The sequence below is a fragment of the Balearica regulorum genome, chromosome 1 (assembly GCF_011004875.1).
Source record: "Balearica regulorum gibbericeps isolate bBalReg1 chromosome 1, bBalReg1.pri, whole genome shotgun sequence".
NCBI classification, from domain to species: Eukaryota; Metazoa; Chordata; class Aves; order Gruiformes; family Gruidae; genus Balearica; species Balearica regulorum.
Window position 1 is genome coordinate 121,438,674 of NC_046184.1, and position 24,792 is coordinate 121,463,465.

Sequence of the window (24,792 nt, forward strand, 5' to 3'; positions counted from 1 at the left end):
GGTGCCGAGATGTCCTCCAGGATACCATGACAAATACCTTGTCCAATGGCTCCCCCTGTAAAGCCAGGATTTTCTGAGTCCTAAAACCAGTCATCGCCGGACGGTCTAGGAGGCAGATCCAAGTGATTCAAACAGCAAGCAAATGCCAGAATGGGGATGATTTCACTGCATTATTGAACGCACATCCGACAGATAAGCCTAGCAACAGGGACCCTGTCTGCAGTCTGACTCCCAGCAATCAGCTCCTGCTATAGCTCCCTGTCATTTGACTGCACTGCTGCAAACGCATGAATAAATAAATAATCTCCTATAGCATCTATGCAATAAGCACAATATTAGCATGTGGCTCTCAAGACAACCTTTATCAAAGGAAGAAGCATTTATATTGAAGAAACTTATCTAAAAATAAATTATTATCACTCATGTATACATAGAAATACCAAGGGCAAGATATGACTTTCTATAATGTGAAATGACTCATTTTCCCCCTGAAGTTTTAGCGAGTGTGGAAGATACGTACTTCTAAGAGTGAATCACTCCAAATGGCCACTGGGTGACTGGCTGAGTTTGAACTAATCTTGGGGAGGAGAGCTGACGTAGGGGTGGTGGGACTTGGAATGCATCGGCTATTTGCAGGGCAAGGATGGCATACATTAGCACTCAGTTGTCAGTAGTAAATCTCAAATTGCTTTGACAGGTGGCAGATTGTGAGACGTGAATGGCTACAGCTTCCAGGGGGAACACTTCTTTTCATGGAAAGTGGGATGAGGCCAAGGAAACAGCCCATATTTCTTCTTTATATATACGTGCGCATGCGCACACATGCATATATAGCTATAAAAAATAAAGCACCTCTTTTATAGATCAGTAAACTAACTTGAACCCTCATTTATACTTGCTAGTTCAACCCCAAAGTAAGAGCTCAATATTTCTGGAAGCATAGCTGGATTGCCAGCCTCCAGAACAAGCCCAAAAAAGTTCTGGTGAGTTATCTGCAAACTTCATAAGCCTGAGAGAATTCAACAGCTCTGCAGACATTTACAGGGGAGCGTGGAGCCTCTTCTCGCTGGGTTCAAACCACTCCTGGGACAATCAGTGACCGCAGTAAGAAGCCTAAAGTGTGGGGTTTTTTTCAGTTACCCCAGTGAGGTGTGTCCTCTGTGTCATTGCCAGGTGTCCACATCAGCACTGATTGGCACCCCAGGAGATGGCACAAGCCCTGGAGAAGGGTGGCATCCCTTGTCTTCCTGGACACAGCCAGTCTGGCCAGCATATTAGTTGTGACAGTACAGGGGAAGACCTTTCTTTTCTCTTCCCAATGAAATAGATGGGAATTGAGGGTGGCAGGACTGAGCAGGCACGGCTGCAGCGTGCTAATTGAGCACACAACAAATTCCTGACTCATTTAGGAGTGCCTCCCCCAGGGCACAGGCATTACATATACATAAATATCAGCTTCATATTGGAGACGTATCCTGAGGAGGGAAGTGAAAGAGAAGCGAGCCATGACTTTACAGATTAGCTCACAGCTTTTCGCAGTCTCCCTTTGAACAGTGATTAGAGCAGCCTGACTGCTGAGGAGGGAAAGATCCCCAGAAAGCACTGTCTTCCGGGGGAACTTAGCAGCCTCCATAAGCAATGTGAGTACAACTGTACTTGGCGATAACACATGCCAGCCATGCAACATGTCTCACAGTTAAAATGGACTGAAACAGCAATGTACCGATGCCTCAGAAATGGCTGCACATGCAAACTCATATTCTATGCTCTGCTACGTATAGCTCCCAGCATACAGCCCGTGCCTGGTGCGTGTGCGGGTTCCTTACGCTCAGCGAACTCAGTTGCTGAACCAGGGTCCCACGCAGGGTTTACACCTTGCTAAGAGACTGCCTGTCTTTCTTTTTCCAGTCCCAGAGGGAGCAGTCAACACAGCTTGCCCTGCATTTTATAGGGAAGTTCATGAAAACTAATTACACTGGGGTACAAGTTTTGCCGTGGACTATAAGAAAAAATGAAAATCAAGGCAAACCAATTCAGGGCAAACTTGTTATGAAGAAATGTTTCCTCAGAGGACAGAGCTGTCAAGCAGAAGATCTTTCAGACAACAGGAGAAACCTCTTTTGACTAACACAGTCTGCCAGAAAGGATGAAATCCTGGAAGGATTTTGAAAATGAGAGGGAAATGTGGATATTTCCAGTACTGCCACAGAGACTTTGCATGGCCTTGGAACAGTGGTTTAACCCGTTTGGGCCATAACATCTCCCTTCCTCCAAAGGTAGAGAGATGACAAGAATGCCTGCAGTTCCTCCCGCTCTATAAGGGCATTGGTAAGTCTAACACACTGCACAGGTAAGGATTTTCAGCAGCTGAATTATTTGCTATAAATATTCTTTTCCACTTTACTAATTATTCATGTACCTACTTGGACAGCTATAAATTTGTTCATCATTATTAAACAAGAGAGGGACGCAGCTGTACTTCATCCTGTATGCAAACTCTTTGCAGCTGCACAGCCACAGCCAGCTGCTGCTAGGGGAGGCATCTCTTAGCCAGCCTCACACAGGAGTAAAACAGGGGTGCAAACCACTCTTTTTTTTGCTGCCATGGAGTTCTTCAGTTGCACTTCCCATTCCCATGGCATCTGATGGTCAAAGCCACAAAGAAATGCCGAGCTAACCCTGTGACCCCTTCCAAATATTGATATATTTGCATTTTACCTTCTTGAGAACAGTCTCAAAAAAACAAACTCCTCAAGTAAGTGGGGTCCTTCAATAGCTAGTAACTCATGTTGTTTCTAGTGAAAAAAAGATTTCTGGGTCCTTTTGAGAAGAATTTAAACCATTTTGCTCTTACAGTGTGTGCTGGTTTTGGCAGGGATAGAGTTAATGTTCTTCATAGTAGCTGGTATGGGGCTGTGGTTTGGATTTGTGCTGAAAACGGTGTTGATAGCACAGGGATGTTTCATTACTGCTGAGCAGTGCTCACACAGAGCCAAGACCTCTTCTGCTTCTCACCCCACCCCACCAGCGAGTAGGCTGGGGGTGCACAAGGAGTTGGGAGGGGACACAGCCGGGACACCTGACCCCAACTGACCAAAGGGATATTCCATACCATATGACGTCATGCTCAGCATATAAAGCTGGGGGATGAAGAACGAAGGCAGGGACGTTCAGAGTGATGGTGTTTGTCTTCCCAAGTCACCGTTACGCATGACAGAGCCCTGCTTTCCTGGGGATGGCTGAACACCTGCCTGCCCATGGGAAGTGGGGAATGAATTCCTTGTCTTGCTTTGCTGGTGTGCGCGGCTTTTGCTTTACCTATTAAACTGTCTTTATCTCAACCCATGAGTTTTCTCACTTTTACCCTTCCGATTCTCTCCTCATCCTGCCATGGGGGGAGTGAGCGAGCGAGCGGCTGCGTGGGGCTCAGCTGCCGGCTGGGTTTAAACCACAACACAGTGATACAGCTTATCTAGAGGGAAAGATACTATATAAAAACACAGACAAGCTGGATTCAAATCCCACTGCACCCCAGCTCTCCTCTGTGATTTCAGACAAACCGGGTAAGCATTAACTACAGTTTCCATTTTCCACCAGAGGACATTCAAAGGACTGTTATACCAATGACTGAGAAGAGGTCATAAACTACACAGATGAGATCTATAACCATTTGCACAGGTGAGGCAGGAAACTTCAACATAACATGCTTATTTAACAGTCAGGTTTTCTCTCTTGTAACAGGCAATAGTTGATACCTGAAGAACAGATTGTTGCATGAAGAATTTTGCTATGAATATTCCATTTTCAGTGGCTGAGATTCTCCTTCAGAGAATAATTAAGTATGCAATATATGGTCTAAACCAGCCAGGAAATAGATTGAAAATATAGAAAATTGAAAGGAAATTATTTCAAACTGGAGTGCTCTGGCTCTGGAAACTAAGTTATAAATGCTTTTGAGAACCTGCATTTATTACTTGCAATAAATAACTTTTCTTCCAAACATGCCTTTGTGTGAGAGACAGATTAGCAGTGCAAGTGGAGCATATTTCTGCTGTGCAGAAGTTACTTATTTTAGAATAATGGACGTCACAAATTGGCCCTGCATAGCAACACTCATTGGAAAAAGATCACAGTTCCACTTAACACAAAAGTGCAATCTTGAAGCCCATTGAAACTGAAGTCTCTTCACAGGGCAAACACTGAAGTAGCTCCTCATTTGCGTAAAGCTGGACAATTGCTCCACTTCCATACACAAAAAATTGCTTAGATATCTGCTATGCATGGGGAAAGGCTCATTAATCACATTACAGCAAGTGAACATCCCAAGGTTAAATCCTCCTGCTGTGGAGTGCTTCAGTGTTTTATAAATTCATCTAAATGGGATTTATATCTGCAAATCTTCACCGTGTGGTGAAGATTTGGAGCTTACCTTTAAACTCAAGGCATTTCTTCTTCCCTGTAAGAAAAGCAGCACAGTTCTGAAAAACAAATTTAGATACATAAGGTCTGATTCTCCACTACATTAAGTCTGTCTTACAGCTGTGTCACTGCAGTGAAAATCAATGGACTGGCACTGGTGAAAAAAACCAACGTAATGACGAGGAGAACTAGCACAGGCTCTTTAATAGGCAATTCATGCAGCCATTCCCTCAGGTCTTCTTCAAGTCCATTTTGCTAGCTGCTACATGGCAAGAGGACATAGGAAAAAAAGGCCATGAGATTGCAAATCTTTCCACCCTTGTTTGCTTGTTTTATGGCATTCCTGTCTTTCTGCCTTTGCATCATAACTCTGCTTTCCTTCAAGGAAAAGAAAACAATGAGACCTAGATTTATCCTCACTAAGCGAGCTGCCTTTCCTTACAGTTTTTTTCGGAGAGAAGCAATTACACCTGCATTTGTTCCAGTGCCTCTTACTGCCTGGGAGGATGACTGGGAGCACGGGCTGTAAGCACTGAGGGAATGGTGCTGATTTACACCCACAGAGGATCTGTCTCATGAGGTTTGCTATCAGGCATATTATTTCACTTCTGGAATCTCCACTGGCAGACACTAAGTTTCCCCTCAGAAGCCAGCCAAAACTGCTCAAAATCTTGCAGATCGCTTCAAAGTCACCTTGAAACCGCTTGTGAGCAAAAATGGGGCAGCAGCTCCTCTGCTTGTCACCAGTCACACACATCCCTCCCAGTGCCGCTGCCTCCCACCCAGCACACATCAGCTCTCGCTCGCACTCCTGCAGGACGCCCGGCGCCGGGCCGGACCCAGCCTCACCACCCTGTCCCTGACAGAGCCAGCTGATAAGGCACACGTGCTGGAGTTTCTCCTCATGCATCATACCAAAAGCTGCTCTTATGTGGCCAGGACCCAGACACAGGAAGTTTGAGTTGGTGTTTAAATTTGCTACGGACTCCCTGCATGAGATTAGGGAAGACAGTTGAGCCCTCTGTGTCTCAGTTGCCCGTCTCTGCTGCCAACACCATGGCTTGTCCTCTCATCCACCCTCTGCCCTGAGCATCAGCTTTTGGGGACAGGGGGTATTGTATGTGTCGCCCTGGTAGGACCTGTCCCATCCCACTTCATTGTGTGAAACTCCCCTCAGAGTCTAAAAAGCAGAGGTGGGTTGCATACCTGTGCCTGCATTCGCTTTCTCAGAGCAGGCACTTTTCCAGAGTTGGGGCATAACAAGGCCAAGTGGCAGAAGAGCCGGCTGGGTGCTGGGACTCTGCTCAGTGTCTACAAGCCGAGTTGCTGGCTGCAGAGGAGGTTGGCACAAGACAGCTGGCAGCAAGGAATTATCCGGGTCAGGGGAGCATACGAGCAAAAGAAGGTGTGTATGAGCAAAAACTTGCTTAAAAGAGGGGGGGCCACACCTGGAGCCATGGCTGTGGAGAACTGAGAAGGGAAACGAGATAGGACGGCTGAGCAAAATCCTGGGGAAGAGTCAAGAGCCATGTAGGCACAGAGCAGCGCAATACACCAGCTTCAATTTTTCACGCCTCTCTGATTTAGCCAAGAAACGTTATTCCTTTTAAGTGCTTTGTGTCACGCAGCTGCAGTGTTCTTTCGCCCAGGACAAAGCGCTCTAAATCCAGATTTGCCACCTCCCAGACGCACGACACCACAGCTGAGGCTGTGCCCATGCTGGAGACAGCCCCGGGGAAGGGGGAGCAGGGATCCCCGCGCAGCAGGGTCGGCTCTCTGATCGCATTTCCAATAGGCGCTGCTGCAGCTGCGATGTATACATGTGACTGGCAGAGCTAAGTCACCCTTCGTTAGATTAACAACCGATTCAAAGGCCAAGCAGCTGTCATATCATCCGTCCCATTTCTGGGGTCAGACTGTTTTAATTTTAGCAGCCCCACATACTTTTGGGGCTACTTACAAGGTTAGAAATGGGGGGTTTCCAAGTAAAAGCCATGGGTAGCCAGACCCACCCAGAGCTGCTTCTTCGTTCTGGAGATGACACAGCTAACTGGACATCAGCAACTGGAAGACAGACACAGCTCCATGAGGTGTCTGTGAGTCATCTGACTGGGGTTTCGGATTTGGTTTCCCTTTGGAGGTAAAAGTGAAGTGCCATAACTCCCAGTAAAATGACAAAGCACAAAGATGAACTGCAGGGATTCAGCCGGTGACAAAGTAACGAACGAGGAAGGGAGGGAACTCTGACTGGAGGACTCTTCTGTTAATCCACAGCTGGATGAATTGCTCCTCCTGATAACATGAACATATTGCCCACTGGCAGCAGGGTGGGCTTGAGATTTTCTGCAATGTTCAACGAAGTATGAGCTTCAGCACTAGTTTGTGGGGATGTGGGGCCAGGTAAAGGAATGAGGTGAATAAGTGACATATCAGGAATAAAACTAGGTAAAAAGTTGGTTTTGTCAGTGGTGTAGCCAGAAGGAAACACAGGTAAACACAGCTCACCCATTTCTAATTTGGACACTTCCTTCCTTCATGTACGAGGAAGCAGCAGACAAGTGAGTTTACCCACCTCCTTCCTTACCAGCTCCCACCAAGCTACACTGTATTACATTTAGCTGAACAGCCAGCTCCAGCACTGACCTTTAAAGCACTACACAATCCTTTCTAACCCCCCTGTAAATAAAACAGCCTTCTATCCTAAGGACGGGCAGCTGTAGACACCCAGGCTATGTCCGTAACAGTGTACCAGGCATGCCCAGGTCTGTCCTCAGGCACTAAGGCCAGCCAGTTCCAGACTATTGAACTTTCTTATCTGCCAAAACAAGGCAGTTTCATCTCAAATGTCTACTGAGAATGGTCTCCAGGCCCTGCTGGCTTCCAAGCCATGCCTGGGAAACATCTGAAGGACCACAGACGTGCTTCAGACATCCTAACAATTTAACAGTATAGATGACTCAGTCTTAATGTCTGGGAATGTGCCCTGGCACCATTTAATTAAGTAGCAGAGAAGTAGCTTGAGGTGCTCAAGTACCGCAACTCCAGCTAAAACCAGGGGACAGTTTCAGGCAGCCACTGGCAGCTAGCACTTCAGCTGGTTTGAGCTGAGCACCAGCATCTGAGAGAACAAGAGCAAAGCAGCTTTCTGAAGCCTCTTTGTTGTGATTGACTCACTCCAGTAACAGAAGATGTGTCACATCACTGCCCCAGAGCATGTCTTGGATATCTCTTCTCTCCTACTAGAGAATGGTGTGGGAGTGAAACATCCTTTCTTTCATCCCCATTGCACCCTAGTTCCCACACAAAGGAAACCTGAGCACACAAGCTGAGTTAGACCCATGCCGCAGCTTGTGAAAAATGTAGATGCAGCTGCAGTGGTCCAGAAGAACTGGGAAACATCCTCCTAAGAGCTCTACCTCCCCTCCGCCTTTTGCCCCAACTTTCTGGGCAGCCTTCTTCTGTGGCTAGGTCATGGAATTAACCCTGAGCTTAATTGCACAAATGACAGCATGCAACTCGTTAATTAACGACAGACATGTCAGCCTGCTTGCATGGAGCTGCACACATGCCATGCATTTTTAACATCACTTAGTAAACAGTGGTGATGAAACGTGATAAAGAATGCCAAATGTTTAGCACTGATACGATGCCCAGACAGGTTTCAGTGCCTTTGGCAGACAAGAGAGAGGGTGAGCTCCTTTTCTTTGCCATCACAATAACCCAGCGGTCTCAGTAGAATCGTATCTGCAAGATCTCGGAACTAAGCAGGATGTCCTGTTCATAAATCAAATCCCTGCAGACCTCTCCCTCGACAGGCTTTTCCCTTCCTGGACTGGACTTTCTGGAAACTTAACGTTTAAGATTCTAATCCTGCAAACATTTGTACACATGTTTTCCTACCTAGAGGCCCCATTCTTGAAGTTAAATCTATGCACGAATGTTGACAGGACAGGCCTGTGCTTAGGAAGAGATTTTGTAATGTTTCTTTTCAGCAAGTTACCTATTTCTAAACAAGCATCTGTATTTTTCCACATGACCTTATAACTCTGGGGCAAAAAGAGAACTGCATACACCCACCGAGTGACATAATCACTTGTCTTAGCAGCCTTGCCCTACACCAGATTTGGGATGTGCCCAATGGAGTACCTCAGATATTGCTCAAGTCTGTTGCACTTCCCTCCCTATTATTTAGGCAATAATAGCTGATGGGGAGGGTATTTCCTGAGAGTCATCTGGAGAAAATGAGGTCTCTGCCTTAGGCCCATAATTCAGCGAGGAATGTACCGCCAGGAAGTAAGTCCCACCCTGTCCCCCTACGCCGGGCCCATCGCTGTTACAGCAAACCAGCAAGTGGCTGCTTGGTTTGGGGTTCTCAGGTGTAAAAAAAAAAAAAATGTCAGACTTACTTACATTTGTGTTTTCTTCAGTGAGCTATTTCTCAGGTTTCCAGAGTGACTGGTGATTTTGGAAACACAGAAGGATGCTCCATTTCCAAAGGGAAATTTTGCCCCAAAGGTCAATGAATCGTGGGATGTCAGGCTGCAAAAGGGAAGATACACAATAGGCAATATATGGAATATTATACAATAGACAAGATACACAATCAATATGTGATTGCTGCCACGTGTCGTGTATTGATTGCTGTGGCCTTCACAGGACAGGCCACAGGAAGGCTTCACATAGGAAGGCTGCACAAGTAGCAGGGGTCTTCACCCTGCGTTTGAAAAATCTCTGCTTTACACGGGGACAAATTTACTGATCCAACTACACACTCGGAGCCATTGCTCTGAGCCATAAGCTGCCATCCATAAGCAGGGTTTATGGCTGTACTGAATTCCCGGAAAACTGCACAGCAATCAGAGCACACAGAGGAATCTGCCGCAATTATTTTATACCAGTGTTTCTTTGATGGGTTCTTTGCTTTTCATAGAACCTTTTCTTGCTTAAATTGTTAGGATAGCAGGACTTCTTCTTCTCAGCAGTTATATATATATATACATCTATAGGTATATATTTTCTTTTTTCCTAACAGAGAAATAAATAAAAAAAACCCCACAGGGATTTTAAAAACCTTGGATTCAAACCTGGAAAAATGCCAGTAGTGGATATGCTGGGGAGAGTATTGTTAGCTTTATTAATGTGAACTGTGAGAAAGAGAAAATATTTTTTCAGATCTGTACCTGTACAGCTACAAAGACTGTAGCACAGCTCCAGCAGTCTGCAGAACCCATTGCCACAGGACAGCAACGTGTTCACAGGTTGGGTAGGATTGATGTGGAGTATTTGGAACCACGGGATATTGTCTAAAATTACTTGTTGCTGCTCCAAATTAGCACACTTCTCCTAACTTTACCAGAGAGCTGTTGCCATCAGCTGAAGTTTTAGCTGCAAAGGTTCCTGTGGACACAGTAACACCAGGACTAGAAGGCTATAGTTTCATAATACAAAGCCATCAGTAGGAACACTAGCTCAGGCAATTAACATCGCCCTCCCTTCTTGTCCCCTGTGTCATTCCCTCACACTACCTAGCACCATTGTCAGTGGGGCCACGTTTTGAACTGGCTTAGGAAATGGATCCAGGAGAAAAGTAATTAAAAAACCCCAAACAACCACAACAAAGAATCCTTGGGTTTTGACCCAGCTCAGGTGTCCCACCTGCTTGACAGCACTGGCCAAAAGCAGGCGGGCAGCACAACAGCAGGCAGGCGATCCCCAGCGCAGGGCAGAGGTGAAGAGGCGAGGGTGTCCACTGCTGAAACCAGCAGTGCCAGCAAAGACGGGGCAGTGCAAAAGCACGGCCTGGCTGAGCTCCCCTGGGTCTCCACGAACAGGGCAACTGTACATGAGGCCCTTCCAGTCTATGACTGCCTGTGTTTCAGGGATTTCCTGAGCCGACTGTGGTGTCTATAACCCTTCTGGTGACACTCAGTCCGCAAACTTGTCTAACCTCCTCCTGGATCCACCCAAGCTTCCTTAGCATCTACAATACCCCTGTAAGGGAGAGACTTGCTCCACCACCAGGTCATGGAATGGAGGGCCCAGGTACGGAGCATGTGCCTCCCAGCAGGACTTAGCAAAGCCCTGCTGAGGGCAATGTGGCTCACACCACACGTCACGCTGACCCCCTCACATCAGGCACGATGGTAGGGGGTGTTATGGGGCTGGAGAGATGCTGCAGTGCTTTCCCCTGCCAGCGCAACGAGGTAGTGGCCAAGAAACACATGGCCAAGTTCAAGGGGCCAGCTCATGCTTCAGAGTACAGATCAGAGCAAACAATAGGGTCAGGAAGAAGTGTCCCATCCCCCTCATCCTCCTAAGAAATGTACCTATTCCCCAGATTTTCAGCATGTTCCTTGAGAGCATCTGGTGGTGTTTCCAGCTGGAAATAGGATTCTGGCTTATGGATTGTGATTTTGCCTGATACAGCTGCCGCTCTCTCTGCACAGTCCCCACCACAGTGCAAACAACCTGCCTGTGGAAGATGCAATTCTTGCTGTTTCTTTAGTGCTGATCGATTGCACATTTTGGGTGGGAATGTCTGGATTACTGCTGATGTGAGTTATGGCAGAGTGTCAGGTCGTTAAACATCAGAAGGTTTCAACATCTTGCACCTGCCACTTGGACAGCAAATCCTGGCATTTCACATTTCCACCGGACAAAAATGTAAGCCCTTTAGAGAAACTGAATCTTTAAAGACACCAAATACTGTAGTGTGACAAAACTGACAGCATTTCTATATTCACTTTAGGTTTTGTCTCTTTTTATCTGAAATCACATCTATACCCTAGTGTGGCTGAAACTCTGGATGTACAACTCAATTGAAACTGAGTCACTGGGCTTGATAAAAGCAAACAGACGTCATCATAATGGGAGTGAAGCCCCACTTCAAGCCTCTACTGCCCTGCTGAGTTACAAGATTAATTAAAGGAATGTATAAAACTGTAATGAATAAAGGAACCATTAAACATGTTGCTAATATTTGAAGAAACCTGGCCAAAAAAGAAAAACCAGCTAGCAAACTAACGTTTACATTGTAAAATGTAAATTTACAGTGTTAACTTTCTCCATAATGGACAAACAAATATTTTAAGCAAGCAAAAAAAAATGCACACGCTTTCAGCAAACGTTGACATCAACGTTGACATCTTCTCACACTGGGGAAATTCTTGTCATGCTTAACCCAAGTGTGACACAATGTCTTTTAATAATTATCCATTACTGAAGCTTATCTCGCCTTGCTGATAGCCTGGTGTTCCTGTAGCACATAAAGAAATGTGTATATTTCACCACATTTATCTTGGACACCAAGCTTACTTAACCCACCCACTGCCTTAGGAGGTCCAACTGCCTGTATACTCAGCATAAACCAAGAAACACTTGGGTGCTTTGAATGACTTGCTTGGGGCTACAGTCAGTCTTTGGAGAGCTGACAAATCTACCAACTTCGATGCCTAAAGTAGGGCAGGGTGAGTATTTACTAGATATCTATCTCAGGAGCTGAGGGTTTGGTCCCCCACTTATAGTTTCACCAATGGCAAAGACATTGCAAGTGACTTCCCTCAAATCTTCAAAAAAAATTGCCCAGAAAGAAGTCAGGGTTTCTTTTAAATCTGTGCTGCCCCACAAGCAGACGCTCCAGTATTGCTGGACAGTGTATCCTGCACTGAGAATGAGGGAGAGGAAGGGTAGGTGGTGACAGGGGACAAAGCCTCTTATCTGGGGACTCATAACACAGTTAACATGCCCTGCTTTCATGCACCCAGGGAAAAGCAGAAGAGGTCTTGACTAAGACCACGTTCATGGGCCATTAAGAGTGTGCCAGTGATCCCAGCTGCTTTCATGGTGGTGACACCCTGCTTTGTTGGAATGGACCAGTACGGGCCACAGGAGAAGATTTTACTGGCAAAACCATGCTGTGCACAGAAGCTGTGGTGACACCACTGTTCTGATCTTCAGAGATCCTCCTCGGGGCAGCTGGAAGACCACCTACAGGGAAGCCATTTTCTAGACCGAATTAAAATGTATCAGTGACCACAAAATACTTGTGGCAAAGAGCCAGGCAGATGCTGATGGCCTCTCCCCATCACACTGCAGAGCAAATGCAGCCCACGAGGCAGAGCTGATGGCGACACAGGAGAGCAGGGGGCTTACAGTCCCCTTGCCCACATTCCTCTTTCCCCCCCATCTAATCCCTAGCAAAGGGAAAGTCTATGTGTCTTTCTACAGATTTTCCCATCCTAATGCCCACTTGTGGCCACGGGTTCAGGCTTGCCTCCATAAGCAAAACACTGGCAAACTTAGAAGTCAGTCTTAACTGTAGTTATTGACAGAACAGACCTGATTCAAGTGATAAAAGTTTCACTTGTTTCTGCCTTTTTTGGTTTGGAGAGCATTTACATCAGGTTATGTTAGTGGGCCTGTGTCTTTTCTACTGATGTGGAGAAGGGATAACTCTTCCCATTTAGCCCAATTCCTTTTATTTGGAATACCAGATAAAAAGTATTACTTATCCTCAGAGCAAAAACCACTGTTATCAAAGCTCAGCAGCAGAACCTAAAGTTCTTTGGTTAGGCCTTCAGTCCAAGAATTTAAAGATACTGGTGAATAAGTCAAACAGATGTGTGCATGGGGAACAATGAGGGGATGGGGAACAGACTAGAGAAGATAAACAACCATGTTATACTCTTCTCACTTCCAACAGCCCCACATTTTCAAGCCACAGAATGTAATCTTCATGCTGTCTCTAGACATAAGGATAACTGCTCTTCAGGATCTACTTTGTGTGTTAAACAAATATGACATTTACAGATTGTTTTCTCTCACTATTTATTTGCTATGTCCTGAGCTAATGACCTTAAAAATTGCTCTCTCTGATGGCATTAGTGTGAGACGATTTCCAAAAAGCATGAAATTGCAATAAACTGTCAAGTTTGCACAGGTGCATTAGAGATTAAGAGATCAGCCACAGAGCCATTAAGATCTATGGCAAAATGCCCAATGGGACCAAGATCAAACCTTCAGAGTGTTTTTTAAAATGTCATCATTAGTAGAGAGATGCCTTGCCTGGCAATCCCAGGAGTTCAACATAACGCTGCATTTTAACCATATCCTTCTGCAGTATTCCTCTGAGATGGCAGCTGCTGGAATTTCTTATTCATCTCAAAACAGATGAAGCAAATATTACTTCTGCTGGAACAAAGATCAGTGGAACATCCCCACTGAGATGTTGGTATATACTATGGAAGCCTTCAAATTCTTCCTAACCTGCAGGAAGAGGGCATCTTACAGCTGCAAGAAGCCCATTTGCACTCATTGGGCAGGGACATATTTTTACCTGCTATGAAAAACTCTGAGGAGGCAGCTCTTGTGAAAAATCACACCGGCCACCAAAAGGTGGTTTTGAGATCAATGACTATCTTCTCTGCAGTCACACAAGTTTCATTCTTACTCCACTACCTTTCCACGCAGAAGGACTCTGGCCGAGGAAGCTTCTGCTAGCTGGTGTGGCCAAGGGCAAAGGCATTGTCCTGAGCTGTCCGCCTGCACAGAGAAGGTGTGGAAAGAAATCAATCGGTGTTCAGAATCTCCCATGCTTCCCCTGATCTTTTCCTGGAAGGACAGACAAGTTTCCTTGTAACTGCCTGGGAAAGAGCTCTAGAGCATCTCAGCCCAAAGAGCCATGAGATACGCCCCAGGCATACATGCGCAAATGTGGAAATATTGGTACTGCAGGAACGCAGGTGGAGATTTGCTTAGCAGCGCTCACACATGTGGTTGACTCTGCATACATGATAAGTAATGAGTAGAGTGTTTGTAACGGCTTGGGAATGCCTTTCGGTGCTTCTCATCTGAAAAATGACATCATCAATGCTGAGGTTACACTTTGCTTCAGTTCTCTGTTGGCAAACTCCCAATTCTGTCCTTTTGTACTGCTGCTTTTGCTCTGCATTGTATTACCCCACAAAGGAAAACAAAGAGAGAAAGAATAAAAACTAATCCAACTTTTTTTTTCCCCCCAAACATTCCATATTGCTTTTCCCAAGAGAAAACCCGAGGTGTTCATGGAAACCCATGCCCTGTACCATACTGTTGAGCACATACTTTCAGTTAGTTCTTCAAATATTTTTGTAAGATAGAAAAGTCAAGCAGGAGGCGGGAAATGACTAGATCGGAGGGAACACATGCTTAGCAAGCTGAGTCACCCCTGAATCCAGCCAGCTGCCTGTAGACCGCTCCTCTGCTGCTCAACTGTAAATTACTTCTGGCCTTGCACAGGGAATCTGTTAAACAACACACAACAGGTGCTGCTTCTGTAACACTTTATTGTTGCTGATTTTATCCTTGTCCTGTCCCACCATGACACAGGCACCTGAAGCCCTGCAGTTGATAGCATTACCTGCACGGTACTGAAGGTGCTTTCTGCACACCCTTTCACAGAAGTCCAAATCAGACAAGCATCAAGTCAAGTACCGCTGACAAGAGACAGCTATATCCCAGCCACTACAGCGGTTTGCAGCTTTTTTCAATACAAAGGCCCATACGCATTTTCTAGTGCTTAATTCCCAGGAGAGGAAAGAGGGCAGAACAGAGGAAGGTGCCTATCTTTGTGGACAGGGCAAGAAATAGAAAAATACTCTCCTTGTCAGTCAGACACCTAGGAGACCTTCTGCCCATCCCTGTTGTTGCATCCTTGGCCTTGGCTGCTATTCTGAATTCAAGGACAGTGAGATTTTCAAAGTTAAAAAACAAAGCATCCCCTGCAGGGCAGAGGAAGGAAGGGAACTACAGCAAGCCCTTGGGAGAGGGTCAGGATAAACAGAAAGTCACAGAACCTACCTGTCTGCCTCCTTTCCTCTCTGCAGGTTGTGGTGGTGGAGCAGACAGAAGAAGCTGGGCAGCTCCTCACCAGGCCAGGCAACTTTATGCAGCACTCTGGTCACTGCTGCTGCCATTTTCCCTTCTCAGTTCTGCTCTATCCCCTGCAGCAATCCCACGCTCATTGCTCATGCAAAAAAGCTGAAATATCAGCCTGCTTGGTTAAGACAGGATTTGCAGCCCCTCGGGGACAGCATCACTGCAGTGACCCTGCTGTCAGCTTATTAGATACACCGTCCAAAGACACCAGCAGGCTCAGCAGTATGGGGACGTTGCTCTAAGACCTTGTGAAATGAAGGAAGGAGTTTCTTTGAGACCTGACAAGGAGATGAGGGCTTCAGGGGCAGCACTAACACATGCTGTGCTTGGCTGAAGGTCTGGGAGGTGTGCTGATCCACAGCAAGAACGATGCCGTAGACCCAACCAGCTTCTCCAGGCTCCCGCTAGCAGCAGGAACAAAACACACGGGACATTTTCCAGTTTCCGAGACACACTGCGAATCTTAGGTTGCCTGCTCCCCAACTCTATCTTTTACTTTCCAAGGAAGCTGACCTCTTCAAGAATGAACATATTCAGTATTCAGAAAACATTCTGCCCCAACTTCCCCAGGGGAGGGAAGGAAGCCAGGTCTGGCTGTGCTGCGGCATGAATGAGTACACACATGGGCCTCCTCAAAGCCTGGCCCACCAACAGTGGCACACCAGCACCACAGGCAATGCAGCCACAGACAGTGGTTTCTGCTTCTGGGGGACGAGCTTCCCAGGGAACAGACCTACCTCTTTGCCCTGCCCCAAAGGACAAGCTTTCGTTGGTGAGCTGCTTCTTCCTTCCCCACTCTTTAATTTCCTTTCTCACTTCCTCCGTAAACAGAATCTCCTTCTTTCTACGTCACTGTGCTTAAGGGTTGAACCTTTGGAAGCAAGTTTCTTTTTACTCTTCCTTTTGGTGCCAGAATGTCCTTTGTCCTTTTGTCCTCCCCTAAAGTATCCAAAAGGCATTGCTTAATTCTTTGTTTCTTCTTCTCTCATTTAGGATTTTAGCAGGCTCCTGTCTGGAGGGGTAGAGGAGCACAGGGATAGAGTATTTCTCCCTCACATAACCTATGGTGGTGAAAGCAGGAACACCAGTTTTACCCCTCCCTGCAATATAGGAGCTGCTCCTCTCAGCAGCTGCGTCCTGCTTTCACAGCACGAGCCCAGGAGAGATCACACTGCCCAAATCCAGACTGCTGTGTGCAAGCTGGGCTGCAGATAGGCAGGACCAGCTTGCCTAGGGCCTTCTTTTCCACTGAGTTCTCTGTAACCTGGCAGGAGCAATATCTCCTGGGCTGGAAAAGATTTATAGGACTTTGTAAAGATGGGTCCTCTTAGAAGCGTTCATGGGTTTCACTCATTATCCATAGGTGGACTACCAGGTCATGTCACAGCCACACAACCAACTGAGCCAGGAGCCAGCTGGTGGCTGGGAGCAGTAGCCTGGGTATCCTCAACAGCTCAGGCTCCCTCTTCTCCTTCCCTCTGCCACCTATTGCTTGGACTGCAGTACTAGCCAAGGAAGATGACAGCCCCTTCGTGTCTGCCAGACAGTTTAGATACTTACCTGAAAGACTTTGCAACCCAAATAAACCTGGTCAGACTAAGGCAGAAAGGAGGGGAGTTACATGAAAAGAGAACCAAAGCAGAAATCTAATTTGGAGGACTGAACCCTCCAGCATACTCCCTCTGAAATCAGGAATGCTCCAAGAGAAGCTCAGCCCCTCAGCAAATGTGGTCCGCGTGGCTCACCTGGGCACACAGGAGGTCTGTTATTGCACAGGGAACCAAATCCACATCCCCTGAGTCCCAGACAGCTGCACTCTACCTTGTCCTGGAGGGCTGCACCTCAGGCCCCAGCAGGAACCACGGAGACAGTATCTCCTGGCCACTAGTGGAGCACAAGCTGTACAATCTTCTTGTGCCCAGAGAAAGTGCAATGCAGGTCTAAGAAACTATAAATTAGTAGCAGCAGAGCACTTCAGTGGAAATGCTCAGTTTGGGTAGTAATGTTTCATTTTTTGTGGCATTATAGCAGTGCCTTAGAAAGATTTTCCAGTCCTTTCCTCTGTGCTCCTCTTGTGATAGCCTTATTAGTGAGAAGGTTGCCAGTGGGCCACCCCCTGCTGCAAACAGCCTATACAGTAGAAACTACCTATCACTACAGAACATTCCATTATAATTAAAAATTAATGGCAAATGCACTTTCTCCCTTTCTCCATCCTGAAAAATGTGTATCATTCCGGGGCCAACGGCTTGTGGGATACCAAGCACTTTCCGTTACAGGCTCAGTATGTCGCTCAAAAGCTGCCTCCTCTCTGGCAGCTTCCCCATCAGTTTCACTGTGCTCTCAGGCTTGTAATCTGCCCTTGAAGCCTCCCCTCTCCCTAGGCCACTTACAGCAGCACTATTGTTTTTTAGCAGCTCAGCTTTTCAGCTGACTTTAAGATCCCCAGAGGCAGTCCCTTTTTTTCTGACTGTGTTCCATGTTGCCATCGGTGCTCATGAAACAACTCCAGCACCTTTTGGTGCCTTGCCATTTACAGCCAGGAGGGTACCTCCTTTCCCTTGGCTTCCTTACCCAAGATCTGTCTGTTGCTAGATTAGCTGCCTGGGTGCTGGAGACACTGGCGGTGTCTGACAAGTAATCTCTGAAGGTTTCCGGGGCAGTATTACACACTGTCAGCATTGTTAAAGCTGAATAGCTCGGCAGCGGATCAGGGCTGCACAGGACATCATTGCTAGAGAGGCTTCCTGAAGGGGCTTCCTTACTGGAACCAGGGTGACTCACTCCTACTCAGCTGCTCTTGTTTCAAACAGATTAAGCTTCTGCTGCAACAGGGCAGTAACGATGTTCACGAAAATGACTCTGAAGGAATAAACAGTTACTGCAATAAAAAGAAGAGAAAGGATACGTTTGGGATGAACAGCAATCGCTATCGGTAGCTTCTTGCTGCTGAACAGTTTCTGAGTGCATGGAGACCTCTGCGTCTCTTTGTGTCAGGCACAGGATGGAGCGTCCACTGCATTTTCCAAAATGCAGCTGCACCCCAGCCAAGCTGTGAAATGCAAAAAACAGTCACAAGAGCACACGTATGTCTGTATGTGCATGCTGGGGATCTTGCGAGCACTATGGCAAGCCTACTCCAGCAAAGCAGAGGCAACCACCCTGCCCATCTGCCGCACTGGTATGGGCCCATTATGCATTGCAGATCCCCCAGAAGTCCCCTGTTGTCCCTGTGAGCAGCTCTGCCCGCACACCTCCAGTGCTAGCAAGGTCTGCTGGGGCGGGCAGGGGACCCGCAGGGAGGCTAGCAGGAAAGCCTTTGCTCACTGGCACTCGGGTTTACAGTGTCTGTCTGCCCTTTGGGTTGGCCTCTCTGTCCTTCACCCCAGGTTCGTTACTTGGAAAAGGCATCCCACATAATGCTAGCACCACTTTCTGGCACAAGCAAGGCCTTGGTGCTTTCCGCCATCCCCCCCAAAGTAATGCACCTCAGGAAACTCATTCAGGATTGTATGTACCAGTGGCCCCCGCCTGGGCAGAAACATGCCTGCCCAGCTGCCTGGAGCAGAGCCCCAAGCATTGCTCAAATCCCAGGCATGTCTGCCCCCAACCCGCTCTGCCCTGCCCTGCCAGTCGCCTCCTCAGAGACTTCACTCCCTCTTATCGCTGGCACCCAGCCCGCTTTCAAGCGGCAGGGCCCAGCCACAGCGTGGCAAGGTCCTGCACGTGGGTCAGGGCAATCCCAAGCACAACTACAGGCTGGGCAGAGAATGGATTGAGAGCAGCCCTGAGGAGAAGGACTTGGGGGCGTTAACTGACGAAAAGCTCAACATGAGCCGGCAGTGTGCACTTGCAGCCCAGAAAGCCAGCCGTGTCCTGGGCTGCATCAAAAGAGGTGTGACCAGCAGGTCGAGGGAGGTGATCCTGCCCCTCTACTCCGCTCTTGTGAGACCCCACCTGGAGTACTGTGTCCAGCTCTGGGGGCCCCAGTACAAGAGAGACATGGAACTGTTGGAGCGAGTCCAGAGGAGGGCCACGAAGATGACCAGAGGGCTGGAGCACCTCTCCTATGAGGACAGGCTGAGAGAGTTGGGGCTGTTCAGCCTGGAGAAGAGAAGGCTCCAGGGAGACCTAACTGTGGCCTTCTAGTACCTGAAGGGGGCCTACAGGAAAGATGGAGAGGGACTGTGTACAAGGGCATGTAGTGATAGGACAAGGAGTAATGGGTTTAAACTAAAAGAGGGTAGATTTAGATTAGATATCAGGAAGAAATTCTTTACTGTGAGGGTGTGAGACACCGGAACAGGTTGCCCAGAGAGGTTGTGGATGCCCCATCCCTGGAAGTGTTTAAGGCCAGGTTGGATGGGGCTTTGGGCAAGGTGGTCTAGTGGAGGGTGTCCCTGCCCATGGCAGGGGGGGTTGGAACTAGATGATCTTTAAGGTCCCTTCCAACCCAAAGCATTCCATGATTCTATGATTCTATGGTGGCAGGTGTGCCTGGCTGCTGGCTGTGGGCTTCCCGAGACTCTGGTGGGCTGATGATGGCTCATCTTAACTCTCTCTCATGGCCATTCATGCTGTGGAGGCAAGATACACTTGGCTTGAAAAGCTTCAGACAGCTCATCCATGCAGGAAGTGGTCCTTTCATCAGAAAACCTCCCTGATGTTTCCTCTCGGCAGAAGATGCCCTGAAGACCTATCCTTGTGCTGCACTGAAGGCCCCAACAAGCCCCACGAGAGCTGTAAAACCACCAGGAACCGTAGTAGCAGGTCCTCCGGTAAAGCTGCAGTACACTGGCAAGCAGCGAGGGGCTGGTTGCATTGATCACCTTTCACACATGCTATAGCTAAGCCAAAGTGCCCTTGAAATGGATCCTGGACACCACAGATTCTGCAGACCCAAGAAGTGGTCTTTTTTTCTAACATTCTCCATTTTCTGTTTTGTGCTAATACAAGGTGACTCCTGCACCTTATTTGACCCTGCCAGTGCTACAGCTCCAGAAGAAAGGAGGCATTTATCTTTCTGCAGAGACCTTCAAACATCTCACTTGCTTTCCTAACACCCAACCCCCTCCCCTGCCTCAGTTCCAAGCAAGACCCAGGTGGCGTGAAAGCCACTTACGCAGCTCAGTTGGACCTGGCAGAACCACCTGGGTGGCACAACATCTTGCCTTTCTCCAGGCCCACACCAGCTTTGCCCTTAGCGATTGCTGCCTTTCATGACTGCAGCCCAACAGCACAGAAAATGAAAAACACATTGCATTCAAAGAGACTGAGCACCTGGCATCAGACGCGCTTTAACTGCAGTCACGCCCACAGTAAAAATTATAGTCCTATAAATTACATGCGGAACTATAATTTGGTCAAAGTCTTTTTAAGGTTTCCGACTGAGCGAGTTATAGATTGTAAAGGTCATCATAAAGCACTAAGAAGTTAAAATCTGTATGACCTCATGAGTTTTCTGATGACTTTTTATCAGCTGTAACTTGTAACTCACATATACGAGAAACAACTAGCAGTTGCGAAAGTTCCTACGTACAAATCAGGAAAATTACCTACAGAACATAACAGACACGGCCAGATGCAGCTGCAGATTTCCTGCTATGAAGGGAGGGGAAGGGGCAGCCATGCTTCGCATATCCCTTAAGTTGTAGTGTATGCATTGGGCAGGGATAAAAGAGGAAACAGAGGTTCCTTACTCCCCAGTAAAACTCCTTTCTCCTCACCTCCAGCATCCTTGCAGGACTGGATGCAGCAGAGGAGATGAATCATACAACATTTGCAAGGCTTGTAAAATCTTATCAATTCTGAAGTCCAATCTGTGCTAATCAGCGCATATCACAAGTACAAATGTTAACCCAAAGGAGCAGCTGAAATTGATTCACCTGAAAGTTCCCTCATGGCCATATGCCCAAATCACCACCCTCTCCCATTCTTCCTCCAACTTACTTCCCTCTCTTACAACTGTAACGGGATGATGTGTCTTAACTCTAGTTCACCACCTTTGTCATGAGCTCCTGGGAGCGGGTCAGCATCGGCACACAACCAAACACCAGCTTCCCTCAGGAACTGGGCAGCCAGTTGCCATTCTCATCCAAGACCTTGCAGTTCCCTTCCGGAGATGCCAGGCCCCTCGTGCTGCCATGCCTGCCACTCAGCACGGGGCACCAAGCCACCAGGGAAGGTCTCCCTTCAGACTGGGCCTCACCTTCTTCTACTGAGGTTCTCCAGTTTCTTTTCAGCCAGTTCATACAGTCCAGGCCAAACTTCAACCTATGACAGCACATGAAGAACTAATAGGGAAGTACATTACACAGCTAAACTTCCTACATTACAGGAAGTATGTTAGGGGATCCTCATTTATTTTTCCTTTGCATCTAATTGATCATCAGCATCAAATATTGAAAAGCCAGTATTGCCCAGGAGCGCCAGCAAACTGACGTCATTTCAGCAGCTCTGTACGCAGTATATAAAATTGAAAGGAGTAAAGTTCAATTTTAATTGTGCAGCTGATACTGTGAAGTAAACAGGCGCCTTCTCCTAAGGATTTTTAAAATAGATTTTTCATCTAAAAGTCAAATCGTGGTTTCAGTTATATTGGTATCAATCTGGAGCAACCCCGATAATCTCAAAGCAATATCAAACTCACGTTTTCTTCTTTGAGATTGTGCAACAGAGGAAATGGCAATGATGGAGTAACCCCAGACTTTGAACAGGGCTAGTGAATCTACTGCTTTGACTGTGTGAACCGCCTTTGCTCCTGCAAGCTAGTAATGCAATTAATCAAGTACACAGAAGGATCCCAAACTTTTCAATGGGATCCAAAAAAAACAAACATTCTAAAGCCAGTGTTTTCCAAAGCATATGCTGAACTCTTAATTTTAAACCAGTAAAACTTCCTAAGGGCCCACAGTTTCAGACTGAAGCAAAACTTCACAGCAAAGTAAAACCAGAGATTTATAATGCATATTTTAACCAGCCTTTATCTGCAGTGGCACCTTACAGTGTCATATTGTGTTCTGCATATCACTCATTATTCAACTTTGTAAATAAAGCTTTGACACGCTCTAAGTTTTTGAAAAACCACCTGTTACTTAGAGCCTTTCTTTTATTCATAAACTGTAAAAAAAGATGTGTTTCAGTGGAAAGGAAGACTCAAAGGAGATCCACAGTTAGTTTACAATCTAATTTTTGGCACTAACCACATGAAGACAAGTTAAGGCTTTAATGCTCTTCTCCTCCAAACAGGGATTTCTCAGGCTTATCAACAAAGAAGATTCTAAAACACTGTCTGTGAACAGTAAGGTAACCTGAAAAATTGCTCTGTGTCTATTATTGTAAAATGGACACCAAATGGTAGGATCCATCTCACCTAGTTTTAGCCATCTAAACTAAACAGTCGGCACCTTGTCTCAGCAAGGAGCTTCCTCTACAGCCAGTGGCTCCCATCAGTTTTAGCATGGAGAAAGAAACAACAAAGATGACACTGATGCCGCTGATTGGAGAGTACAGATCATTAGCTTATGATAGATGCCAAGGTCTGGAGAATCCCACCGTGACACGTCCAACAGTATGCGTGGGGTATAGCAGACGCCTGAGTGGAAAGCTGCAGGTTTCACTCCCACAGCAAAAAAGTTCAACTAATCGCAACACAGCCCGGGACCTGCACAGCAGCAGGAGGAGGGGGTTGGTCCCCAGCTCCATCAAATGGGGGATTTGGGATTAAAGGAACCTGAAAAACAGCAAAAAGATGTAACACCTCATAATGCAATCTGCAACTACTTATGTCCAACTTATTTTACTAAAATATTTAAGTATGAGAAACCTTAATGAAATTTCAATCACTCTGAGACATTAAGGAGTCAGGCTTACCCCTGTCTTCTATCCACTTGCCTTATCTCAGCACAATTTGACTCCAGTGACCCTTTTTTTTCAAACCAAAAAGTATTATGAATTTGCTTTCCTGTGATAACAGGTTCCCCTCAAATATTGTCTTTTCCTTTTCCATAAACCCAAATAAAGAATTAAAACTATAGCATTAATTGCAAACACCTAGACAAAGCAAATTTAGGGAAAACATCAAGACTTTCCTAAGAAGCCTGTTCGTCACAGGTTCTCTCTGATGCTTCTGATGTTTTTGCTCTCTGGTATTTTTGAAGATACACTGTGTTTCACAGATGGGGTGGCTTTTTCTTATTTATCAGTCTTGCATAACCGAACAGTCAGTAGAGAAAAAAGACTTTCTCAAGGTCGGTGGATCATTGATGGCTTGATTCTGAAGAAACAGTCCTGGTGAGCTGCACCCAAAAATAAAGTCATCTGGGAGATATTCAAAGACTTATCATCACATCTGAGCAGCTTGCTGGGGAAAAACTAGTGTCTCGAATCAGCTATTTCAGCATGGCTTTTAAGTGCTGACCATGCCAGCAGACACACGATTACAACAAACAGTCCTGAATGTTTTCTTTCCTGATTTCACATGGAAATGAGGTGCAATTGCATTGCCAGTCCCTCTCATAACACTGAATCTATCACTCAGCTCCCAGCAAACTTGACAGAGGGAAAAGACTTCTCAATCAAGCTCCTCAAGTTCCACAGCCAGCTAGGGTAACAGCAGAAAAGACCTAAATTACAACCTTCCCAAAGGCAAAGCTGGCAGAGCGGCATGCACCCTGCTCGGCGGCAGGTATCCAGCCCATTGCCACAGATTGCTAACCTGGCCGTGAGCATCGTGTCCCCCTCAGCTTGTACACTCCATGCTGCCCCTTGGGTAGACTTAGTATCAGGGGGAAGGGCTGGGAAGGACAGGGAAATTTTCAAGAAATATTTCAGATCCACAGGACATGAGGATTCACCAGCTCTTCTGCTCAGAGAACTACTTTTTTCTTATTCTGTTATTTACTGGCTTCCAAAAGTTTGAGGAAGACCTTCATGAGCAGCTACCAATTAAATGGAAAGTGGATGCCCTTTAGTGTTTCTTAACATGGAAAACTTTCATGAGTTGATATTCCAGGAAATTACCGATCATCATTTTGATCCCTTTAGGATTAAACTTTGGGAGGTTTAACTAGATAGCAACAGAAGAAAGCAAATCCAAAGAAAGCATGCTTTAAAGAAGATTTAAAGACTTCCAAAAATCTGCACTTGGTAAGTTCAATGTAGTTTTGAATCAGACACAGCATGCAACCCTTTCATGTATGCGAGATCTGTATCTTAATCTTAATTTTAGACAGTCTCATATCAGTCTGCTACCGTTTGTAGCATTTCAGCCAATTATTTCAAGTAATTTTAAGCTGGTTTATTACATTTCTAACTCTGAACGTTCATCATTCTGCAAACAGCCTAAGAGGAGATGACCTATACCTTAACTTACATATTTTACAATGGTCTTCCTCTAAAACCATCTGCCAATCATAATATTTAAATCCTATGAAGTTTACTTCATGTTTGCTATACATT

The 24,792-nt window shown here is 46.4% G+C and overlaps 1 protein-coding gene across 1 annotated transcript in view; it reads right to left on the reverse strand.

The window, feature by feature from the left end:
• Positions 1-13,699: 13,699 nt before the first annotated feature.
• Positions 13,700-24,792, reverse strand: part of HSF2BP (heat shock transcription factor 2 binding protein) — a 45,676-nt gene continuing 34,583 nt past the window's right edge. The window contains exon 8 of the mRNA XM_075773172.1: positions 13,700-13,959. Within this exon, the coding sequence (XP_075629287.1) occupies positions 13,847-13,959 (113 nt within the window). The 3' untranslated portion in view covers positions 13,700-13,846. The remainder of the gene's footprint in view (positions 13,960-24,792) is intronic.